This window comes from Thermobia domestica, chromosome 10 (genome assembly GCF_964235325.1).
Source record: "Thermobia domestica chromosome 10, izTheDome1.hap1.1, whole genome shotgun sequence".
In the NCBI taxonomy this organism is placed as follows: Eukaryota; Metazoa; Arthropoda; class Insecta; order Zygentoma; family Lepismatidae; genus Thermobia; species Thermobia domestica.
Window position 1 is genome coordinate 270,558,952 of NC_137463.1, and position 25,058 is coordinate 270,584,009.

General features: G+C 36.0%; 1 protein-coding gene across 4 annotated transcripts in view; it reads right to left on the reverse strand.

Moving 5' to 3' along the window:
• LOC145663232 (uncharacterized) overlaps positions 1–23,366 on the reverse strand; it is a 34,078-nt gene extending 10,712 nt beyond the window's left edge. The window contains exons 1-2 of one of the 4 annotated variants that reach the window (XM_081729603.1): positions 23,200–23,366; positions 10,354–10,907 (exon numbers count right to left, since the gene is read on the reverse strand). In XM_081729603.1, the coding sequence (XP_081585729.1) occupies positions 10,354–10,841 (488 nt within the window). In that variant the 5' untranslated portion in view covers positions 10,842–10,907; positions 23,200–23,366. Of the gene's footprint in view, positions 1–10,353; positions 10,908–20,039; positions 20,097–23,199 lie in introns of those variants that run through there. The other 3 variants (XM_081729604.1, XM_081729602.1, XM_081729605.1) reach the window with 3 other exon arrangements.
• Between the last annotated feature and the right edge of the window lie 1,692 nt (positions 23,367–25,058).

Sequence of the window (25,058 nt, forward strand, 5' to 3'; positions counted from 1 at the left end):
AAACTTCAAATCAACTTATAGACTTCTTTAGATGTTTTAACAAGAGCAACGTCAAAAACAGCAAAATAGCTTGTAGTATACGACTTAAAAACTACTTACTGGGAAACAAAGTATTTCCATCATTTCCCTTTCAAGCAACGCCTTTATCCTTTCCGAACGTCCTTCTATACTTATATGGATAAGTATATAGTCGTATTTTTTGGGAAAAATATTGAAGAATCACTATTTCTTCTTCCGTAATTCACATTAATATTACCTGTTTCATTCTCGCGTTACTACAATACAATACTCACGGAACAACACTTATGGACACTCTTCACTAAGTATATCTACGTACTTTTCACGGCGTTAAACATAATATACCTTGTTTAAACACAAACTTGGAGGAATAAAAATTACATAACACTATATGTCTAATGTCATGAACACTGAACATTTTCAAACCCTTACAACGTAAAAATTACAAAATAATAATAATAATAATAATAATTAATATTTAAAATAAATTTTGAAGAAAATTTTTTCCCGATTTTACCATTGCATTTCAAAGAAAATATACATTTTATTTATACTATCTCAGTCAAGGTCTATTTTCTTCGCATAAATGCGTCTTGAAACTAGTCCACATCTCATTAAAGTACGAGTTAAGATCAAGATCCTGCAAAATCGTGAACCAGGGACAATAAGCATAAGCTTGCTCCCGGTTCAATTTATTGAACGATCTGTAAAAATTTCGAAGTTGAAGTTAAGCATTGGTTTTCTGCACATTCTGATGCAGAGGTAGCACCCTCGTGATCAGGTGTTTGTTTCGCTGGTTACAAGCCGGTACAAGATAGTGAGCACACGTTCGAGGAATCGTGAATGACAAAGAGTCAATTTTTGCAAAAAACGTGACCATCATTTGAAGTTTTCATAGTAATTTTCACTGTGTAATTTTAGCAGCAAATATTAAAGGCTCAAGAAGGCTAAAAATTTACTTCTCTTTAAATTTTAGTATACATTTAAAAATACACGAAACTCATTCACTCAGTGATTAACCAAACCAGAAGTGCCACACATCATATATTTAACTTCTCAACTGGATACCATCCTGCATTAAACCATGCCAACTTGGATTAATATCAGCCATTCTTAGGGTATCGTATTGTATAATATTATCTTATCCTTTTTGACATACAAACCTTTCACAAAAGTTTTACAGTTCACATGAACTGACGCAAGCGACGTGACTCGCCTATCGTAGACGTATCAATTTCGTTATTTGTGTAAAAATATGTGATACCTTCCTATTGTAAATGTTAACCTTATACATATAGCACGTAAACTTTCTTTCCGTTCATCTCACGCTAAATAAGTTATTCAAAATTTAACTTCTTTTTCCTGCTTGTTAATAGCTATCTTTAACCCTTTCAGCCCTGACCTACACAATTGTGCAGATAGATAGAATAAAAAATATATACAATACCGGCCGAACATGCAAAATTGTGCAATTTAATTTTTCCGAAAGCTACTACTTTAAAAAAAATCTAAATCATGTTTATGAGGATTAGTAGATCAAACTAAGTTATGGAAACCACTACTCTTTCTTTTTTTATGCCCATGATTATGCCCGTTAGGCTAAGGGAACTGAGGATTAAAGCAAGTGAATGATGATGGAATTGGTGGGATGAAGAGTGGGAGGAAACGGAAGTACCCCGAAAAAACCATAGACACGATGTTGTCCACCACAAATGAATTATCTCTATGTTAATTGATTTAAATTCATTTTCGGGAAAGAACCGCCTTGCTAGTGCTAGAGAAATTCCCGTAAGTGAACTTCAACAATAAAACGATTTATTTTAAGTTCGAAAATATTTGCCATGTAAGACATTTCAAAACATTTATTTTATAATACATGAGTTACATCTTTGTTTTAAATTAATATACTTGATATTCATATTCAGCAAACGTTACTAAGGCTCGTGGCATGACTCGATCTACATTTGTTCGTTTGCATATACCACATACACATTACAGGGAACAACTTTCGGTCTTTTAAGTTTAAATTTTCAGAGTAGAAGCACGAGACACTCTAAATTAGCTGTATATATATTTTGGCGGCGATCAAACGTAAAATTTCAAAATGGCGACCATTTTTCAACAAGTGGGCAGGTAGCAATTTTCGGACTTTTAAGTTGAAATTTTGAGGGTAGAAGCAGAGACATTCTAAACTTGCTGTATAGATTTTCTCAGCGATCCAATGTAAAATTTCAAAATGGCGGCCATTTTTTCAAAACAGTAGTGAATGGAAAATTGTTGCAAGTTGCGACAATGACAATCTTGAAACATAAATCACATTTTAACACCTTTACCACAAAGACATTGATATATTTCGAAAAAACCAACTAAACCTGAAAAATCTCAATTAAACCCGAAAAAACTCATATGGGTCCAGGTGGGTTGGGTTTTTTCAAACCCTGATCAAAACACGATTTGCATTGTTCACTTCGCCATAATTCACTGTCATGATTACTAGGGGTACGCGCGTTTATATTATCCTGACAAATGACCAGCTCTTCTCTACTTTTCGCGATAGCACTCCATGATCTGCTTCAACTCGGGTTAATTCTTGTTGCATAGTTGTCATGTCATTGTTTCCCTTATCTTATCGAATATACTGTCAGAATGAATTCTGAAAGTGATTCCCTGGATAATGAAGTTCCAAATTGCGACATACTAAAAAAAGCTTTTCATGCAGATGGCGAAGAATTTAAAGCAAGAACTGATAAAGCCTATGAGAATAAGTAATGTGCAGGAGAGGAATCTCACGGAAGAAATGAGCACACAGCCAGGTAACATATCAGTAAAAAGCGAGGCACAGGAGAGGAACCTCACTCGAAAAATAAACCTGCAGGTAGATAACTTATCAAGAAAAGTAAATGCGCAAAATAAATAAATAAATATTCAGGTAAATGTCTTGGTAGGAAAGATAAACCAACAAGAGAAAGAAATAATAGAGCAGATAACAACAACGAGTGGTACTTGTTTCATCAACACGTTGGAATAATTGTTGGGTTACCTTACATACTTGTTTATTCATATTGCTTATATTCTTCAGTAACTCACTTTCTATACTCCAAACATGTTCTCACCTGTTGAATACATGTGGTCACTTCACCTTTTATTTCATCCACTCGTTTAGTTCCTTCTTACTTCTTTATCTACTTTATTATTTCTTCCTCTTGTTGGTTTGTCTTACCTGAGTATGTATTTATTTCTTCGGCGCATTTACTTTTTCTGATAAGTTATCTACCTGCATGTTTATTTCTCCTGTGCATCGCTTTTTACTGATATGTTACCTGGCTGTGTGCTTATTCCTTCCGTGAGATTCCTCTCCTGCACATTACCTTTTCTAATAGGCTCTATCAGTTCTTGCTCTAAATTCTTCGCCATCTGCATGAAAAGCTTTTTTTAGTATGTGGCGATTTAGAGCTTCATTATCCAGGGAATCACTTTCAGAATTCATTCTGGCAGTGTATAATGTTCCACTTCTATACAAAATTTAGGGTAAATATGCTTGTGTTGGCTTGTAAAGAAGGGTTGCCACCTGATATGGAGGCATCAAGGAAGCTTGTAGACCACAGTAAGCTACCTACACTCGCTATCATCTGTAAGCATTATCAAATATTTTCTCGAATGTACTTCCGTACTTGGTATTATGCTACTTTAAATATCCCATCTTGTGTTCATGAGTTATTTACGGTATGAGCCTCATAATCTTTATTTATGCATATATGTGACCAATTGTTTATAAGACAATGTATGTACTACTGAAGTAAAGGTTATGTCCGTGAGCGAATAACTAATTATGCATTTCATAAGATCAACACAATATGCTGTAATGATCTTACTTTTATATTCTTTATTGACTATCAGGACTATTGAATTCTATTAGAAGTGATATAATATTTGTGTTATTTAGACTTTTACACTTATTAGTAAATAAGTAAGTATTTACGACGTAGTGCTAAATCCGGTTATAAGAGTGTGATCACAACAAACGTCAAACATTTTTCTGGTGTTAAGTAAAGAATCGATTTCATAACAGGCGTGTAAAATAAGTACACGGTAACGACTTGAGACCAGCATCATCATAAATATCGATTTAAGTAATACTACTACTACTTTTAATATTAATAGTAATACAGAGAAGTTGACCAAGTTAAAATGTATGACACAGGACTGAAAATAATCAAATGAACGAGAAAAGAACTAGATTAATGGGGGAGAAATTTGCATAGTAACGTTTACAGAACTTTGTATCATTAGAATTAATACTGAAGAAACTAAACATTTGAAAATCCATATTTCTTGAGTTATAAATATATTTTTAGAATCCAGAGTTAGTACTAGAGGCGCACAGTAGAGAAAAATATATCGCATAAAAATTGAAGCTTTCCTGGCGGGTAATATTATAAAGATGTTCTCGGGATATCAGCCAGGTGAATTGAGTTCACTTTGAGTTTAACGTCCCGTAATATATGAGCTATATGAGACATGGACCTACCGTTTAAGGTGGAATCTAAACCACATGAGCTCCCGCCGGGAATCGAAACCGCGTCTCACACGCCAAAGGCGCGTACGCTAACCGCTTAGCCACGGAGGAGCTCATCAGCCAGATGAAGTCCGATGATAGAGTCGACGTTTCAGGAATTCTCCGTTCTCGTCTTCAGGGCGATTATACTAACTACATATACTGTTTGTGTGTACTATATATAGGAGAGGTTTAAGAATCCGTGTCTTTGGTTGGATGGTCTATAGCTTGACGCTGATTGGTCGTATTCATATATGCTTTCTTTATACCTGGTTTCTATGCCTGGGTGAGTTGAAATCCTGTATCCCTGTTGATATTGTTGGTTTCTTGTACTATGACAAGGGATTGTTTAATTATCCTATCCGAGTGGTTTAAGATATTCGAAATAATTTTAGTGTCTGAGAATAAAACTCTATGTCCTTCCGTTATACTGTATGTCCGCCTGGGCTGATATGTCGGAATGAGACAGCTTCATGCATCTCTCATGCCCATGGTCCGAAATGGCTGTTGCTGGAAGTGCAAGCGTGTTGATGACTTTATTCTGCTGTTATCTATGGTGAAAGCTGTTTCCATTAAGACAAAGTTCAGTGTGGGTAAGTTTCCTGTAAACACTGTGGCCCAAACTTCCATCAGGTTTGCAACGAATGAGGATGTCTAGAAACTGTATGCAACCTTGTGTTTCTATTCCCATGGTAAACTTGATGTTGTGTTGATTGTTGAGAAATTCAAGAAAAAACGATTCCAGTGGCTACATGACAAAGGTATCATCAACATATCTCTAGAAACACGATCGGTTTAATGGGGCTAATTCTAGTGCTTTTTGCTCGAAGCTTTTGATGGAAAAGTTTGCCACTGCTGGTGAGGGAGATGACTCCACGGCAACGCCGTCTGTTTGTTCACAGTACTGTCTGTCGAAGAGGAAATATGTGAGAGTTACTGGGGTTTTGAATAAATCAACAGTCTCCGGCGGAAAATGCTCACTGAGTAAATGTAACGTGACTTGTACTGGGACTCTTGTATACACACAGACGAAATCAAAACTGAGTACGATGTCGTCTGGAGAAATGCGTATGGTGTTCAATATTTCCACGAACAAATGAGTTCTTAACGTGGTGTGCATACTGTTCTACTAGCGACCTAAGAAGACGGGTGCGATATTTAGCCAGACGGTTAGTTGGCCCTCCAATCGCACTAGGAATGGTTCTCATTGGAATGTCAATCTTGTGTACTATCGGGAGTCCATACAGTCTTGGTGGTTGGCAATTATGTGGCGTAATTTTCTTACAAGCAGTACAGCCTAGCGGTACACCAAAAGAAGCAAAAGAAATGCGCCGGGACTTATGTTTGGCCCTGAAAAGGGCCAGATTGCCAAAACTCATGCCCTAAAAAGGGCCAGAATGCAAAAACCAATCATCACAAAAGAGAACAAAATTAATTAAGAAACTTCGTCAAGACGCTAGCAATACTGTAGTGCGAGCGGACAAAAGCAACGCAACATTACTCATACCCACTGAAGTCTACAGGAAGATGTCGGATTTACTCAACGACTCGGATTATAGACAACTTAAGAAACAGCCCACATGCATTCATGAACGTATAATTACCAACCTTCTGAAGAAAACCAACCTACCAAAAGAAACACGCATGAAAATTACGCCACATAATTGCCAACCACCGAGACTGTATGGACTTCCGAAAGTACGCAAGATTGACATCCAAATTACATATTCTTTGTGGGTTTGGAAACCCAAATTACTGTGCGGCTAAGTACCTGATTACTCTTCTTCAACCGCTGGTAGGACAGTGTGAAGAACACGTCAAGAACTCAAATGAATTCGTGGAAATATTGAGCACGATACGCATTTTTCCAGACGACATCCTAGTCAGTTTTAATGTGGTCTCTCTGTTTACCGGGGTCCCAGTATAAGACACGTTACATTTAATCAGTGAGCACTTTTCGCCGAGGACTGTTATTTATTCAAGATCACAATAACTTCCACATATTTCCTCTTCGACGGACAGTACTATGAACAAACGAACGACGTTGCCATGGGATTACCAGTGGCATACTTTTTCATGGAAAGCTTCGAATAGAAAGCGCGAGAATCAGCACCATTAAAGACAACGTGTTTCTATAGATATGTTGAAGATACCTTTGTCATCTGGCCTCGTGGGAGAAATATATTGCGATCGTTCCTTGAATTTCTCAACAATCAACGCAGCAACATCAAGTTTACCATGGGAATAGAAACAGAAAGCTGCATACAATTTCTAAACATCCTCATTAGTCGCAAACCTGCTGGGAGTGTGGGCCACAGTGTTTACAGAAAACTTACCCAGACTGAACTTTATCTTTATGGAAACAGCTTTCACAATACACCAAAGCGCAATACAGTCATCTCGCACCAAGAAAACTTCTCCAGCACATCTCACGAAGACCATACTGGAGAATGGATTCAAGGAAGATGACATTCGATTGGTCCTAAAAAGGGCCTTTTCCAATAAAGAAAATACTTCAGAATTTGAAGATCCAGTCAACATGGCAGTCCTGCAATACACTGGGAAACTATCTGGAAAAGTTGCAAGAAACATGAAGAGACACATCAAAATCACACACAAACCGCCTAACCTAATCTAACATAACCTACTCCGTCCAGTTAAAGACGATTTGGGTCTTAAAACACCAGGAATACACTATATTACCTGCGAATACGGGAAAACTTACATAATACAAAAAGGACGAACAATGGAATATCGATGCAAGGAGCGTGAGAGACACATCAAGCTGTTTCATACGGAGAAATCAGCCCTGGCGGAACACAGTACAACGGAAGTACAAAATTTTATTTCCAGACACGAAAATTTTTTTAAAGAGCTGAAACCTCTGGGATAGGATAATTAAACGATCTCTTCCTATAGTACAAGAAGCAAACAATATCAACAGGGGTGCAGTATTTCAACTCACCCAGACATCGACACCAGTTAAGAAGAAAGCATATATAAATAAGACCAATCAGAGTCATGAATGCAAAATTGCAAAAAAGTAAAATTTCAAATTCTAATCAATTTCTGCCATGAATAAAATAATAACCAATTGAACGTATAATACACATTCTAAATTTGGCACAATTAGCCGGCATCCCACGTAGGAAGGCCAACTAATTTGGACACGAACAAAAGATTTTCCTTTTCATATCATCATATAAGTCGAAACGGAAGGGAAGAAAGAAGTATGAACAAGAACACAACGAATCAATGAAATTAAAATTATAATATTGGGAGTTAAAAGAGGAAACTGAACACCGAGAAACATAGAAGAAAAATAGAGAAAAACATTTCATTTGTCGTAGGAGTGTTAGAAAATGGAATACTTAATACCTAATCGTAAGCGTTCCAGTCGAGAAGTTTTCTATCTATTCTTAGTAGTTACGAATCATCAGGCTGGAACGCATAGGGTAATATTGTGTTAAATATAGATGGGTTACACGTTCAATTAGTTATTAGTGAATCCACCGAAATGCCATCAATACAATGATAATAACCAACAAAGAGCTTAAAACATCCCAGTGTAAGGAGTTCGAGAATTCCATCCGAAACATTAGACATTACTCATCACTAGTGTAACGTGTAATCTTAATATTATACTTCTATTGAACATTTTAATCCGACATAAAGAAAATAAAAAAAATAATCAAACATTTCATTACAATATATTTCAGATTTGAAAAGGTTATGTGGTATCCGAAAAGCATGAATCAATAAAAACTTCATCCATGTAACACTCACTACTTCAGACCACGATCCACTAAGCCCACTATGTACCTTAACCTTAGTAAATTACTATGACCTACCACTCTTAGCAACCACTGTGGTCAACCGTCACTTATTATGTTCGACGTCTAAGAAACACTTGATGAAAATGAGCATTATATATTATCATTTCTTATCTGTATTTATTTAAATGTAATACATGATTTAATTAAATTTTACGTGGTGAGAAGGAAGAAAACACAAAGAATGTTGACATTTCGTTTCCAGAGTGTGAATCTCAATGGCTAATTCCAAAACCTACCTTTCCTCTACAGTAACAGTACATCACGCCATTATGATATATGCAGGTTGAATATTAGTTATAGCTTGCCTAAAGGCAAGAGTCAAAACTGCATGAAACAAAGTTTCAGTGAGGGTCAAATGAAGTCATTTCCTACATAAGTCAGTTACTGTAGCTGAAAGCCTTAAATATTTTCGTTCTTCATTCTCTGGTTTATCTTGCACTTTCTATCAAAAGTAGTCTACTTGAAAATCTTAAAATTTTGAGTAAATAAATTTCTTACAGTCAATCACTGAAATAATTTAATGCTTACTTATTAAATAAACGTACAACAGCACACATTATATTAATAGAGTGTTTGCCCCCCATTTTATTAAAAAATTACGAAGTACCAGTTTCAATATTTCTCATTAAACGGTTATGCGACTAATTATTATTAAAATAGAAAGAAAAAGCCCTAAAGTTATAACTTGATAACATTTCGTTATAGAATAGGTATTGCTGTCTATACCTAAGCAAAATGAAGTATCCAAGTAATGTATTTCCTTGAAAAATTTGAAAGAGAGTAGTTAAGTATTTATAACTTCCTTCTCTTTGTAATGTTATCAAATCCTATCGATTTCAATTAATTTTAATCCTCTTAGATTCTCTTACCTTGGGCTACTTAACTGTCAACATTTATTTGTAGAATGGTTATTTTAAGTTTCAACATCCTATGTTTATGAACCCAGGCTAACGGAAAAGATGAAACGCATAACAATAGTGCAATGAGGAAAGTGAGAACACAAATAAGAACTCCAAGAAATCGAAGGAATCTATCGCGATTTGGGACAGAAACAGTTGTCCCAATGCCGGAAGTGATCACACTTCCAGTGAGCAAACTTGACCCCGTAACATGGTCAGTGTTCAAAGAACAAATGAAAGCGCTTTTTAACAGATCACATTATTTTACCTGCAAATGTCATACAAAAGTAACAAGAAAAAACCTTTTATCTATAAGCTTTACCGACGGTACAAGTGCATATCATGAGATACTCCATCTAAAGATATAACCTTCTGAGAAAAGAACTTTTACCAGTTAAGTTAATGAGACATATAATAAAATAGGCTACTTCTAAAAGAGGAAAAGTTTAATTTATGGTTGGTCTAGTAAGAGTTCGTTTGTGATACATCAATATTAAAGCAATCACAATAAGTGAAAGGATTCTGTAACGTTAACAATCTTAGAAAAAAAAACATAATTCCTTCCTGTGATCCACATTTGGTAGTTTTAATTACTAAGGTGTTTTGTATATAAATTAATGTTACAGTTTCAAACCCGATATATAAATGAATATTAAAATATGATTTTTATATCATGAAAACTTTTTGAGTGAGAAGGGAAAGATATAAATAATTCAACGAGGTACTGTTCCCTGTAATAGGAAAAAATTACCGAATATTGACATTACTCAGAAGCGTGTAAGTATTCAATCCTGATATTCAAGCCCAGGTGCAAGGTGGTTTATAGCAATTTACCATTACCTTTGCATAATTATCTCAGTGCCGAAAAATCTTACCTCTTACAATGCTGCGCATTAGGTTGAATTATTTGTGTTCAAAGGTTTGCGATTTCAATAACACAGTTTAAGGTAAAGGAAAAAGGAATACTTAACGAAGTATTGCAAGTGTTGAAAAGAAATATTTATACACAACATATCCAAGGTGAAATAAAGTCAATTAAACGTACCTCAGGACCTGTGCATTGCTACCAGCTTCTCGATTATTGTTTTCTTGAACATCCTCTTCGTCATCGTTCCTGTTTCCAATAGTGGCATACATGTGACTGCTTGATCCTTCTGTGATGTTTGTAAGATCGGGAGATGTTGGCCTGATGTTACTGCGAAAACGTTCGGCACTTGCAAATACATCAGCCGTTGGTAAGCGCTTTACCAAACATATTGCTTTCGAAGTTAGTTTCCAATCTGATATCGTTTCATCTTCATTCCTTTCGAAAACGATATTCTCTCCTTCCGATGCACTTTCTCGTTTCTTATACTCCACATGTACTGCAAGAGGGTCTTTATGGTCATAAGTGTTACTAGTACATAGATTATAATTACATTCTTCAAATGACTCATTTTCTGTTTTCATTTCAACTTTAATACGATTGTTTTCTGTTTTTAATTCAATTTTATTACAGTCAAAGTTGAAATAATGTGAAGCCATTTCGGTCATACAAACCTGTTCATGTCGGAGATTTGAAACCTTCAGCAGTTAATGTTCGAGAAAAAACCAATAGATCTGAAACCAATAAGAAAAATATTCGCTTTAACAAAATTTATGAACCGGGCCGGAAGAAAACAACGGTAACTGCCGCATCAGGTGAAATTTAGTAGTGGTTAGAATTGTTTTTGGTCTACTGTGTTTCAAAGCAGTACTTTAAAATATCCGAAATTTTGCTACTACTTATACCAAAATAATGATATAGGGGAGGGTAGTCCACAGTGAGACATTTAAGTTTTCTCTGTAGCTTTTCGAGTTTGACGCCAGGTGTGTCGCTCAGTTGGAACCCTATCAGTTCGCAGTCAGTTGCTTAGTCGGCTTGTGCATGGTGTGGACGAGTGAGGAAATACAGGTATTTTTTTTATTTTTTCACTTCTAAAGTTACGACTATTGTTGATTTAAGGCAATTGTTGCAAAATGCCGTCACGTTCTATTATATTATTGTGATGGTACAATTCAAAAGAGGCATGATTTGTTTCGGTTCACAGCGGCTGAAAGCAGTCACTCGCTCTTGTTAATTTAGTCGACTTGTTTTGTTAACCTTCTGAAAAGTACACTGAGACACAGACATGCAATACACAGTCAGACGGCGTCTCACTGTGTACCATGCATGAATACGAAACTTGTCACTAAATATGTTTGAGAGTAGGCCTCCAGAAGTGTGCCTATTAAAGGAATAAAGCCTAGCCTATAGCTACAAGCAGTATGCGAATTAACAGGAACTTTATAGGAGGACGAAGTGTACATGTATTTCAGAAATTAATATAAAGAAAAACAAATTGTGGATATCCAATCCCTGTCAAGTTTTACAGGGGGTTCCGCCTCATCCTCGATAATTCGCACACCGGCTGCAACACATTACTAATATTGTCATCGAAATTCTAGTAAGTGCGTTAAAAGAGATGCGCCTTTTAGTAGATTATTGGACTTTAGACCTATCTTTCTTTCCTATTGTTGTGTCCGTCCCCTTCTCTCCCTATTTTCTAGATGAGCAGTCGTTCAGGTTCATGAAGTTTGTCAACATAATCTTGATCACTTTATTAAAACAAGAGAGTTAAAAAAAATTGGCAACGTATGCAAACAAGTGGCTGGACAACCAACTGTTTTATATTTGTTCGAATGTAATCCAAAGCAATATTTTCGCTCACGGCGTCATTGTCACGTCTGTTTCAAACGTTTACGCACAAACTCTGTTTTACTTTACGGGATAGTGGGTGCAGGGCCGTAATCAGAATACGTAGCGCCCGGGGCAAGCATTGTTTCCAGGTCACCATTAATATGGATTGAGTCAAAAACATTGGATGTAACGTTTGAAAAGTATCTACTTGAAGGCCTCCCAACAAGGCGCCATTACACATGCAACTATTGTTTTCCCTAGGTTTGGTGGTCTGGTGATAAAATGCTACTGTTCTCGTGGTTTCTTAACTTTGGAGAAGAAATCAAAGTCAAAGCCGTAGAAGTACAGAGACCATTCCGAAGAATGCAATAAAATATCATCTTCGACAAAACATTCATTTCACAATATAGCTGAATCCCTATCTGTATCTACATTACACTAGCAACTACTCAGTGTTGAATAATTTTTCCTTTCCACGAATAGCCTACCTACTAGGAACAGCAAGGGTGTGTTAAAGCACTACTCGAGTTCCTCTGTGATACGGTAACAAATCTTACATATCGGCCTAACTTTTCCCATCCTGTGCAGCCTTTTTTGTATGCTTAGTATGCTAATGTAGGGAACTTACTTCCTCGTTTTTTAACATGGTATCTTTATTTTTAGGTTCATTATGGTGAGGCGGTGAGGTATTCCAAGAAAGATAGGAAATAGTGATCCGCAACGAATGGAAGAAGCAGTGAAATTGGTACTGGAACAGAAATACTCATTACGAAAAGCAGCAAAGGAGAAGAAGCTGTCCTTTCAAACACTATTTCAGTACGAAAAGAAGAAGAGAAAAAATCTTAATGTCCCAATCAAGATGCAACCGAATTATAGTGTTCGCAAGATATTTTCTGAATTGGAAGAGAAGAGTCTAGCAGAGTACGCCGTTACGTGCAGCAAGTTAAGCTATGGATTGTCAACAAGAGCACCACGTGAGTTGGCATACGAAATGGCCGTTAGAAATGAAGTCAAAACACCGGAAACATGGAAGGAACACTAATGTGCAGATGTAGAGTGGATGCGAAGGCTTCTGTACCGAAACCCAAACCTTAGCGTAAGACAACCAGAGCGCTGTAGTGTATTTAGATTAACAGCTTTCAGTGAGGGAAATGTCAATGCGTTTTTGAAAACTTAAAAGGGGTGTATAGTCGTTTTCCTCAGTTTGCTGATGGATCGCGTGTTTTCAATTTGGATGAAACAGGCGTAACAACAGTCCAAAACAAGTGAACAAATGTACTAGTGGAGAGAAGGGAGAATTAGTGACAGTGACAGCAACAGTCTCAGCAAGTGGAACGTTTCTTCCTCCTGTAATGCTCTTTCCTAGGAAAAACTTTAAACCGCACATGCTAAATAAAGCTCCTCCAGGAACCTTAGGATTACCAAATCCCTCATGATGGATGAAAGCAGACATATTTCTAGAAGTTCTTCAATACTTTATTCAATATTCACACAATTCTAAGGAAAATCCGTCTTTGTTAATTTTCGATAATCACAAAATCCACTTTTCTCTCCCCATAATTGATATGGCAAAGAACGCTGGTGTTACCATACTTACGATACCTCCACATTGCAGTAACAAGTTACAGCCTCTAGATGTCTCCGTGTTTAGACCTTTAAAAGTGTACTACAACGCTGCAGTTGATTCTTAGTTGTTGAGAAATCCAGGTGTTCCCTTGCCTATGTACCAAATTGCAGCATGCGTTGGCGAAGCACTTACACCAACTAACATCGTTGCAGGCTTCAAAGCCACAGGAATTTATCCCTTTAACCAGCACATCTTTGACCACTCAGATTGTTTTACCTTCAACAGTAACGACGACACCGGAAGCATCAACATCCTTCATATTCAGCACTCTAAGTGACACATCAGCGAAATCAACACCCCGCCCCCAACCGCTAATCAACGACTCAATGTGATAAGGATTCCGAGCAGTGCAATATCTACCAAACTTCAAAGGAGGGTTCCTCTGGAAAAAACATTTGTTTCGCCAGCTGAGTTTCGTGGTTTTCCGACAGCAGAACGTAAGAAAAACAATACTGGAAAAAGTTGTATTTAGACAGACACTTAGGAGTGAGCTCTACTCCCAAGCCAAATCCAGAAAACAAAATCAACAGGAACAAGAAAAAAAAACCTTTCCTTGTAACTTGCTTGACGAAACCGAAAGTGACTAGCCTTCGATTAATGACAACATTGACACCATCCTGAGTGGTTCGGATGATGATAATGACGCGTCAGATCTTCTTTCAGAAAACTACCTAAGTGAATTCGCCGATTTAGATCGTGTGCCAGTTCCAGGTGATTTTGTTCTCGTGTGTTTCCCAAGGGATGTGTTCCATGTCGCCGAAATGTTAAATACATCAAGAAAAGGTGAATGTAGTTTCCTATTTAAGGAAAAATACCAAAGTGGATGCGTTTGTGAAGCCTATCGTAAAAGATATAGCAGTCGTTGGTCCATCTGATATTGCTACGGTTCTGCTTAAACCGCTTCCAATGCAAACTAAGAGATTGGAAGGTTTCGTCAAGTTCCCTTTTAGTTTTGGAAGCATAAATTTGCGTTAAGACATTTTTTGCACATGTTTGCGAATTGTTAACGATGTCGATATCATATTACTCTTAAGCCTATGCTATAGTTTTTTCAGTAGAGTAGCTTAGTTTTCCCTGTTGTACTTTAACAGATCTAAATGCAAACTAAGAGACTGAAAGATTTCATAGTTTCCTTTTAGCTTTTGGAAGCATAGATTTCCGTTAAGACATTTTGCATATGATTGTTTGTAGTGCAAAATCGATGTCACATTTTTTTTACTTGAGTAGCATAGGCTTTGTGCACAAGAAAAACATTTCCACTGTTAGGCTGCTTAATTAAAATTTTTCGTGTCATCAGGCTCTTTCACAAGAGAATATCAATGCATGCATTAGTTTGCTTTGAAAACGTAAATCCTTTTCAATGGAAATCACTGCATGCATTGTTATGCGTTTGTAAAAAAGCAGGAAAACACGAAGAAAACTTCAAAAGCCTGCAAGTGGGAGTGTTCGCTTGTGTACATAAACTTCTATTTGTTGTTATAATTAGTCTAAAAACAATATTTAGAAGCATAAATGTATTTACTAACTTGTGTCTCACTATGCACCACTATTGGTACAGAGTGAAACATTAGGGCCTAGGTCATATTTCGCTTCCTCCCAATATACCATGAAACCATTTTTTGATAAAATGTATCTAAAATTGTAGCTGAGATATCTTCTCAAAAAATGGCTACTTTACTTTTTTCATTCTTTTAATATTATAATAAATACACGCCAGAAAAGAAATTTTGTCTCACTGTGGACTACCCTCCCCTACCTAAAAGCCGAAAATACAGAATTATACAGAAATACTCATCAATATACGATTTTTTAAATTTTACCTCACGTCAAAGAAAAACCTAACTTATTATTTTCTTCTACTTACATACGAGATATCATAGGCCTATATCTTCTTTCTTTCATATCATTATAATTTTTTTATATATTATTACATTTTATCGAGATACGATTCTTGTCTTTTTTTCTCTCTTTTCTTTAATACACTTACCAATTCTCAACGTAGATAACTGTTGGATGAACACAGAAAATGCCACACTAAAATATTTTCTACTATATTACTACCTTATATTTTTTAAAATAAAACATGACAGCAATGCTATACAAATTTTAGCGTATCTGGAAAATAGAGATAATCGAAAAAGTAGTCATTACGTCACTTCGCATAACTATGCGTTACGTTGAGAAATTATGCACACAATTTGTTTAAGAACAGAACGGAATGACCTTGAGATGTTTGGTTAGACTTGTTACCTTAGGTTAGGCGAAGCGGCACCAGCACCGGTAGCCAGTGGGATTATTTCCAGTGGGGCGGAAAATAAAAGATGATGATATTTCAGGTTTTGTCCCCTGGCATATACCCAGGTAGATTGCTGGGACCTGGGAGGGAATTTATTTCCCTTTCTTTACTTGTTTTCTAAATTATAAGAATCATATAACTAATTACTTTGATTTATTATCATTTACTTCTAGATTATAAATTATTTGGGGATTAACAAATTAAAATTCGTTAACTGTACTTTATATAACAAATTAACAATATGATTCTTTAAGTTCCATTTCCATTTGCACTAGAAAGAAGCAAAGTACTAACCATAAACAGATGGTGAAAAGGAACCAGTTTGTAAAGTAATGTAGAAATTCTGTAGAAATAGAAATGAAGTACCACGAACCAAGTATAGTAACAGACGTTCCCAGCAGGACCCCAGGAAGAATCTTTCCCAAGATATGCAATTACTAGGACCCACACCAGAGCACGAGATTCGCAGTGTTTGAATCACTTACAATGCATTCGTGTTGTTTGGTGGCACCTTAGCACAAATTGGTTTCTTTTTTATTGTAGGTATTTTGTCGTACCGAGTATTTACACACAAACCATGAAAAGAGTTGTTTTAAACAATTATTCGTGCAGTTTTACTATACAAATCCATTGTATAAGTAGTTATTGCAATAGGAGTAGTAGTAGGAACGGGTTAGAATCCCCACACGGTACTTTCTGTTCTCGACATAAAATGAGCAAATTTAAGAATTGGCCAAATGTTTCCGTTGGATGCATATAGTAAAATGAAATGTAATTAAATTTTGAGTTTTACGTCCCACGGTTATGCCGGTTAGGCTAAAGGAGACGGTGATAATGAGTAATGAATGAAATGGTGGAATGAAGAAAGTGGGAGGAAACGGGAGAACCCCGAGAAAACCCACGCACACGGTGTTTGTCCACCACAAAGTTCACTTGGCGGGTACATATAGTAAAATTGCACCAACATTATTTCTGGTGAATTCCATCTATGCTAAGTAGAATTTTGTGATGAGGGCGAAAAATTCTGGAGGAAAATAAAATACGAAATTTTTACGTGAAATACTAACTCGGAGTAAACTTTAATATACTCGAGCCACCTACGCATCAACAAGTAGGACCGCTTCAGTATAGTAGTGTAAGATATGTATAAGTAGCATAGAGGTAGGAACGGGTTAGCTTAACCTTAGGGTAGTTTTGACCCATTTTCAGTTTTTTTTTTCGAGTGAGTATACAAGCTGGTGCAGGCATTGTAAAGTTAACCTCTAACTTGATTTATAAACATGTATAAATTCACGTTGCTACATTGTGAATTTTATACCCTCACGTTGGTATATTTTCTTCTACAAACACACTAACAATTAAAAAAATAATGGCTCAGAGATACATCATTGGACATTACTGCTGTATCGCCGGACCAACTTCAAAATCGTAAAAATGGACCAAATTGTACTGCATTCAGTTACACTTGGTTGAAATACATTAAGTTACGTTACATTACGTTATTAGGCACGCAGTTTTACTATACGGATAAACAGTATAAGTAGTAGTAATAGTAGTACGAGTAAGGGTAGAGTAGTGATGCGCAAATTCCCGGGAATATATTTTTCGAGAACATTCCCTGGGAATCTTCCCGGGAAGATTTTTAAAATTGGAATATTTCGGGAATGTATGTACAAACAAAAAGGAAACTGCATTTTATTGCTATATTATGATTACTACCGTAAATAAAATTAGTTTTTTTTATCAGAGTAATTTGTCACTGTTATCTGCAGAAGATTCTTTAAAACGTATATTTTGAACGCTATTATGTTGTTTTATTATATTTAGAGGGTACGCATAAATATATATTTATTAGAAATATGTCTTATACGAGTAAATATGTTCAAAACACTTGGTATAGAAAGTCGACAAACTTTTACACCGCTGAACAGTTTAAACTTACATTTTAGGGAATTTTCAAAACTCGCCCCTACTACTGATATTGTAAACACATTAATTACTTGCGTTATAAAGAAATTAGGTTATGCAACTGCCACAAGATATTTAGTCTGTCGAAAAATTCGTAAGGTTGCCAGTGTAAATAATGGCATACATATAGAATGTTGATTGAAGTACACTGTGCTTTGTTACTGTGTACTATTAAATCATTAATTTAAGATTTACCATAATTACGGTGTTACAAAAATTCTGTAACAACGCTTGGCACATGTATACACAGGTAATGAAAAACAAAACAAATCCTAATTAACATAGGTCCGGAAACGCCAAAAGTAACGAAACATCCTGAGATGCAACCCTAATTTTGATAACATTATATTTTAAATGTATATGTATTTACAACTAAAGAGATTCAGTTATTCCATGTCTGATTCTTCCTCAGAGAGCGAAATTCGAGTCAAGGATGATGACAACATGTACTCCTAACGACCAGACTGAAGTTACAAAACCACACGGCTGTTCGGTGTGGGTTGATACTCTACAGAATTTCTGGATAACTTTACAAACTGGTTCGTTTTCATCGTTTATAAATTACTATTGGTTCATGTTCCGTTAAGGGGACCAAAACTAACCTAACCTAACGTTATATTATGTAATCAAACGAAAATTAATGGAAAGAAGTGAAGAAATTGGAAATTTTGTGTGCAAGAATCCCTTAGCCGCCCTTAACGGAACATTGACCTTAGTATTATGCAGGGTTGGCTGGTTTAAACCAAGGTGGTTTAAACCAGCTGGTTTTTTCAAAAAAACCAACTGGTTTAAACCAAAAAAACGAAAAATGTTCGTAAAAGTGTAAGTGTTTGTAAAATCTTGATGAACACACATTTGTGGGTTATCACGTTTCACTCCCGTATATTATTCGTATTATATTCAGACCTAAATTCCCCATTCATTACTCAAAAATATTATACTACAAAAGCAACTTTTTTTTTTAATAAGTTTATAAATGTTTGTTTTGTGATTCTTTTGTAGTTGCTGTTATTGCTATGTAATTGCAATCAAAGAAAAATTCTAAATATTTTTTTCGTTTCAATGTTTACTATTGATAAAATACATAGAAATGCCGTACTTTGTATGTGTGTGTCTGTGGGAGGGAGGGGTCATACAGACCCCACGAGAGACATTTAGTGAAATGAAAGTATCTTTGGTATCTATTTATGTATAAATAAGTCTGAGCCAAAGTGAACTCAAGTAATTCGTATCTGTATCCACTTTTCTTACTGATATGCAAATTAAGTCGTTGTATTTCTTTAATTTGGACCAATAAAAGTCGTTGTTAACTAACTTGAACTAAATTAGTTCTTCTGTACTCCGTAGTACTTTGAAATTGTCCATATGCAATTCTGTATAATGGTTTCACTTGTGCAACTGTTTATCTGATTGTCCTTCTGAAATGACTCTTGACAGTTATATTAATAAGCATGTAAACATCAGTACAACGTTATTTTTATCAGGATTCCTCCGTGAGTGAGTCGGCAGACGTATCGCATTTATAGCCAATTAGTCCTGGTTCCGAGCTCAAATGGAGGACAATTTCTCTCAGATATAACTCGAGAAGCTGTTTTTATTCAGCTTTAAGCTTATGTGACCCCTTCGAGCATAACCCGATTGTTGCATAATAACAAAAAGGCGAAACAAACTTATTTCTGTCCATATATGATATGAATATATGGAGCAAATTATTTAAACCAAAAAAACCTGGTTTAAACAAAAAAACCGGTTTTTTTGTTTTTTTAAATAAAAACCATGGTTTTTGCCAACCCTGGTATTATGCTACTTTCTAGTTCCCATAGAAATGGGAATTTAAAACAATATACTATTAATTAGTTACATAAAGTAATCAACGAATTTTATTCTTTCAACCTCCAAATTATTTAAAACGTAAATCATAATAAATGAAAATAAAGTAATTATTTTCTGATAATATGATAAATGAAATAAATAAATTGAAATAAATTCCTTCCCGTGAATTTATATATCAGGGAAAACTCCCGGAAATATTCCCATTGCACATCACTAGGTAATAGTAGTACTAGTAGGAACGGGTTAGAAGCACCGCAGGGATTGTTTGGGTTCTGTTCTAGATATAATATGGGGAAATTAAAGACTTACGCAAATTTTTCTGTACACATCACTACCTACGGATCCGTTCCCTAAAGTAAAACAACCGTACCAGGGTTGCCAACAGGCAGTTACCATTTAGTACTAGATCGGAGGTTTGAAAATCACTAAAAATCACTAAACGATAATATTATATATCTATATCTATCTATCTAATATATATATATATATATATATATCCATATGTGTATATATATACACACACACATATATTATATATATATATATATATGTATGTATGCCCACTCCCATTTGAGTTTGCCTCCGGACAAAATTTTCTGGAGGAAACCTTGTTAGTATTGTTCGTATTGTCTTGGTGTCTCAGCTAGGAACCTAATAGTTTGGTTAATAATTCAGAAACAAAGTATAAATATGCAAAATCATATAACAGTTTATGAAAATTATATCCTGTTTATTTCTGTATAATACCTTGCACAATGGGGTTCAAACCTCGAACCCCTTTGCTTACGCCACTGCGCCACTGATTACACATATAAAACGAAATGATGGGACAAGTTTAGTGTGGTTGAATGCGTCATGTAACTGTGGTCCTTAACAAGTGTGTCACAGGTGACATTGTCTGTCTGTTGCGTCTATTTATTTTCTGGTGCATATGTTTTATTCATACTACTTATATTGTTAAAATTTATTGGGAAACAAGTAAAGACTGTGCCAGTGTGCGTGACAAAACATGAGTGTACCGGATAATTATTACTCCACTTGCTTCTGGAAACTGCTTACTCACTCTAGCAACTCACAATCACACCCCATCCCTTTTCGGTTAACAAAAGAGATAGTGTCTATTTTCCTACGGTCATTTACAATTGGAGTTTCATTTAGTCAAAGGGAAAAAAAGAACTGAAAGTTTATGTGTTTCGAACTGAAATATACTTCTTCCTATTATTTGAAGAACCCTTTCTTTGTCGTGTCTTTGCATCAAAAATGGAATACCAAAAATCACTAGAATGCGCAGATTTTCTCAAAGTACGTACTAGATCACTAGTTCAACAGTAAAATCACTAAATCTAGTACGAAATCACTAAAAGTGGCATCCCTGAACCGTACTTCTCCTCCAATTAGTCCCCGCCTTCACATACAGCGCCGCTTAGACAGTGTTGTCAGATTCAGAATAAGAGATTTCGCGCTCAAAGTCCTGAAATTTCCCGATCACTTGCAAAATTTTCCGCCAAGAAAAAATATCAGTCATTAATTAATTAATTAATCATTATATTAATAGCTTCAAATTAAAATCAAATAGCTCTGAACAATCAATCAGAAGAACATGTTTTCCTGTGGAGGAGAAATCTGTTAAAAGAACACCCTTCTATTCCCTATCTGTAGTTTATTTGGTAGCGTATAGAGGTAAATATACGTTTGAGTGTGTATGTGAGTGTACTAGGTACTTCCAAGTATAACCGGTATATCCTACCCTCTCTTAAATATAAATTTGAATGTGTGTGTGTGTGAATGTGCTAGGTAATTACTTCCAAGTATTATGTCCTTCCCTCACTTCACCCTAAAATTCCGTGAATGACTGGACATAACAAATAAAGTAAGCATATGGCCAGAAACCGTCTCTCTCCCTTCTTTCTTGTCGCAGAAAACGAATATTGGCGTGATTAACAATGAGTTCCATTCGGTTCGGTTTATAAGCCTCTCTTCCTGTTCTGGTTCTTTTTACCTAAAAAAAAAAAACGCTTCCATATAAAAAGAAATGAATCTATTTCAGAATATGAGTTCATCCGAAGATAAAATAGCCGTAGCAGTGATATCTGCTCCGTTGTTGAGACAAAATCCGCCCTTCCCTCCCCCTAAAAAACGAGAGAGAAAGAGTAAAAAGGAGCTGCTGGTGAGGGAGTGAATTCTTCGCCCCAATAATGCACAGTAAAGCACCGTATTTTCAATGGTGAATAATGAACTACATACAGAAGATTCTCATTCCTACAAAATATATATATATATATACAGAGTGGAGTATTCAGAATTCCACACGCTATTGAAATTAGTAACTTCGAAAGTTCGGCAGCGAGATACGAACAAGAGGGAGTCTGTATCAGCTGAAAAAAGGTCTGTAGATCCTTTTTATCCACCAGATTGTAGAAGTAAAAATCAAATGACTTGTCTACATATGTAAATGAGAACAGTTATCAGGCGCGGAAAGCTAAAATAAAGAAAAAGCAATTTTCTAGTATAGGTACTGAGTGTATCCGCTCAGCTCACTACCCACAAAAAATGTCCACATAACCCATAAAGTAAACTTATACCGCGCCGGGAGCTCCTCTCATGCACTACACACGGACTTTCTCTATTGTGCCAGCATTGCAGAACTGTTCCCTAAAATTGCACGACGGACACACAACATTGATGATAATTAACTCTCATTGTTTCTGTTTCTGCTGCTGGTTTACTTTTCGCGTACCACACCTGAATTTTATGTCTATATGTGTCGAATTACTAGTGTAAAATTATTACAAATGTTTTACGACGGATAAAATAAGTGAGTTCATATGAAAGATGCCTGTATAAACATTATTTTCCATTTTAAATTATTGTGCGGTGAATTTCTGCACAAATGTACAGAAGTTGTATTTTGTTTACAAATGAAACGCTACTAGTATGATACCATGACAAATGCTATTGAAACTCGTATCACTGCAAAAACTCATTCGTTTCCACTACCCTCGCTTATGCGAATACCCACCTTCACTGACGCACCCCCTCGCTAACACTCGGGCCCCCCAGTTTCAGATAGATAGCATTCGTGCTTTTTAATAGCGACCAAGCGCAGATTGTGTTTTTTGGGCTGCAGTTTTTATGTATGCATCCGGACGCTGTATTTATAGGCAAATAGTAAAAGAATTATAATTTTTCAACAATTGCTTATGTAACCCCCTTGAATTTTAACTATGCATTGTGGATATTTTCATGTCGCCCAGCACAAATCATTTAGAAAACAGTAAGAAGGAAATTAGTAAAGGAATTCTAATTTTTGAACTATTATTTCGAGTGGTGCACCAAAAGTAAACCTGCACGCTTTTTTAAAACATGTTACATTGAGTTGCACAACATACTGAAATAAGCTATTTTTATTCTTTTAAAAGATTCAATTATATTGGTTCACACCTGTTCTGTTCGGGCCGACACTACTTACTTCACTTGCATATCTTATCTAAGGTCTTTATTCTTGCAGTTTTTTAAAATAATATAAATCGTGCTTCATATTATCTAAAAATTCATATTTTTCATATCATTCTATTCATATTATTAATATTTCTCGTGTCCAGGCATCATTGTTTTGAAATTACACAATACAATACAAAGTTGAATGTCGTCAGGCGCTACTCTTTTCTGATTGGTAGTCAGTGTTGCCACAGTCCTATCTCTGAAGTTGGCTGAAAAATAGTACCAAATTGAAACAAAAAGGGCTGAATTCATTGTTTTATACCAGCGTAATATATGGCTCTATAACACGAAACTAAAACAGGTCAAGTTCTAGAACACTTCCACCTCCTTCTTCCAAGAGTGCAAACCAAGAAAGTACTCTTTTTAAAAACATCCAAATAGGAGTAACCCGAGCAACCTTAGAAGTAGATGAAACTTTTATTGCATATATGAAGTTTAACAGAAGACGCAAATTAAAACGGAAAACAGTTTCATTTTCGGTATGTATTGTAAGGAAATCAAACGCACCTTTATTTTAAAGTGACCAATAGACCAAAACGGTGTTATGACCATATATACTGAGAAAAATCCATTCTCCGGACAGCGTTATGTTGTACAAATATACGGAATCCTCTTGCTTACTACAGAAATCAGTATGGGGCATACGTTATCCATATGCTACATACGCACTGTCCTTAGATGTTACATCATGCCGTTGCAGGATTCCTGACATCTAACAATTTACTGTATATCACATGCATATGCAGTACTTATGTTACATTCCTCAGCTATATGTTATATACGTCCATTTGTATGTAAGATTCTGACCGCCTACATTGTTTCATATGGAAAGTACGTATAGTTGGAACACTTACGGAAAGTATTATAAAACATACGTTTTCAGTTATACGTCTGCTGTACGTTAAGTCCAAAAACTACAGGAATTACGCATGTAACCTAGCTTTTATGTACGCCACCTACAATTTTTTTCTCAGTGTATGAAAAAATATAAAACTAGAAATAAATCAATCATCGAGTTTGTGTGTAAATAGTAGGGGAAGGCGGGACAGAACGGGGCAGCGGGGTGGAATGGGGTACCCCTCCTATTTCCCCCGCTATGGTGCTGCAGCCTTGCAGAAACAGCAAGAAATAAATGTCGACTCCCTACTGGTGTGTGAAGCAAGTAGCGCTAGCGTTGGAGAAGGCTAGTGGCACCTGCTAATCATTCAAGTGTTTGCGCTCTGTTTTTCGACGCCTGTTGCAACATCAACAGAAACAAAGCTGAAGATAAGTCAAATAAGAATGCACAGAATGCCGAAGTCGTAATTATAGTTTCAGAGTATCATAGTTGTTGTATGTTTTAGTGACTATAGATGTAATCTTTCCCATGTAGTTACCGCTGACACCATATGAAGCACCAACATGTGTATCAGGGAGAAACGGGGTAGGGACGAAATGCGCTACTGATATCACATTGCAACCAGAAAGAAGAAACCCAGACCAACGAGGAATGTCTACAAACAAACTGTTCCAGGAAGTTGTTCCCTTGCAGCTTCGAAACTTGGACCTTCGTTGCCATCCACAGAATCACAATCCCAGATGTGACCACGGTTTCAGGAAGTAGACCTCTTGACGAACCGATTCCAGGGCCTTCGACGCCAACCACAGGAACAGACATTACCCACGTGACAACATTACTACACATGTTACTGAAGAATATTTTACCTTTCCCCAGAGTTAAGACGTGGCAGGAGACTGATCAAAAGACGAGGAAAAACAGCAATTTTGACATCATCGCCATATAAAGCAGCGTTAGAAACAATAGCCAAAGAAGAGGAAGCAAAAGAT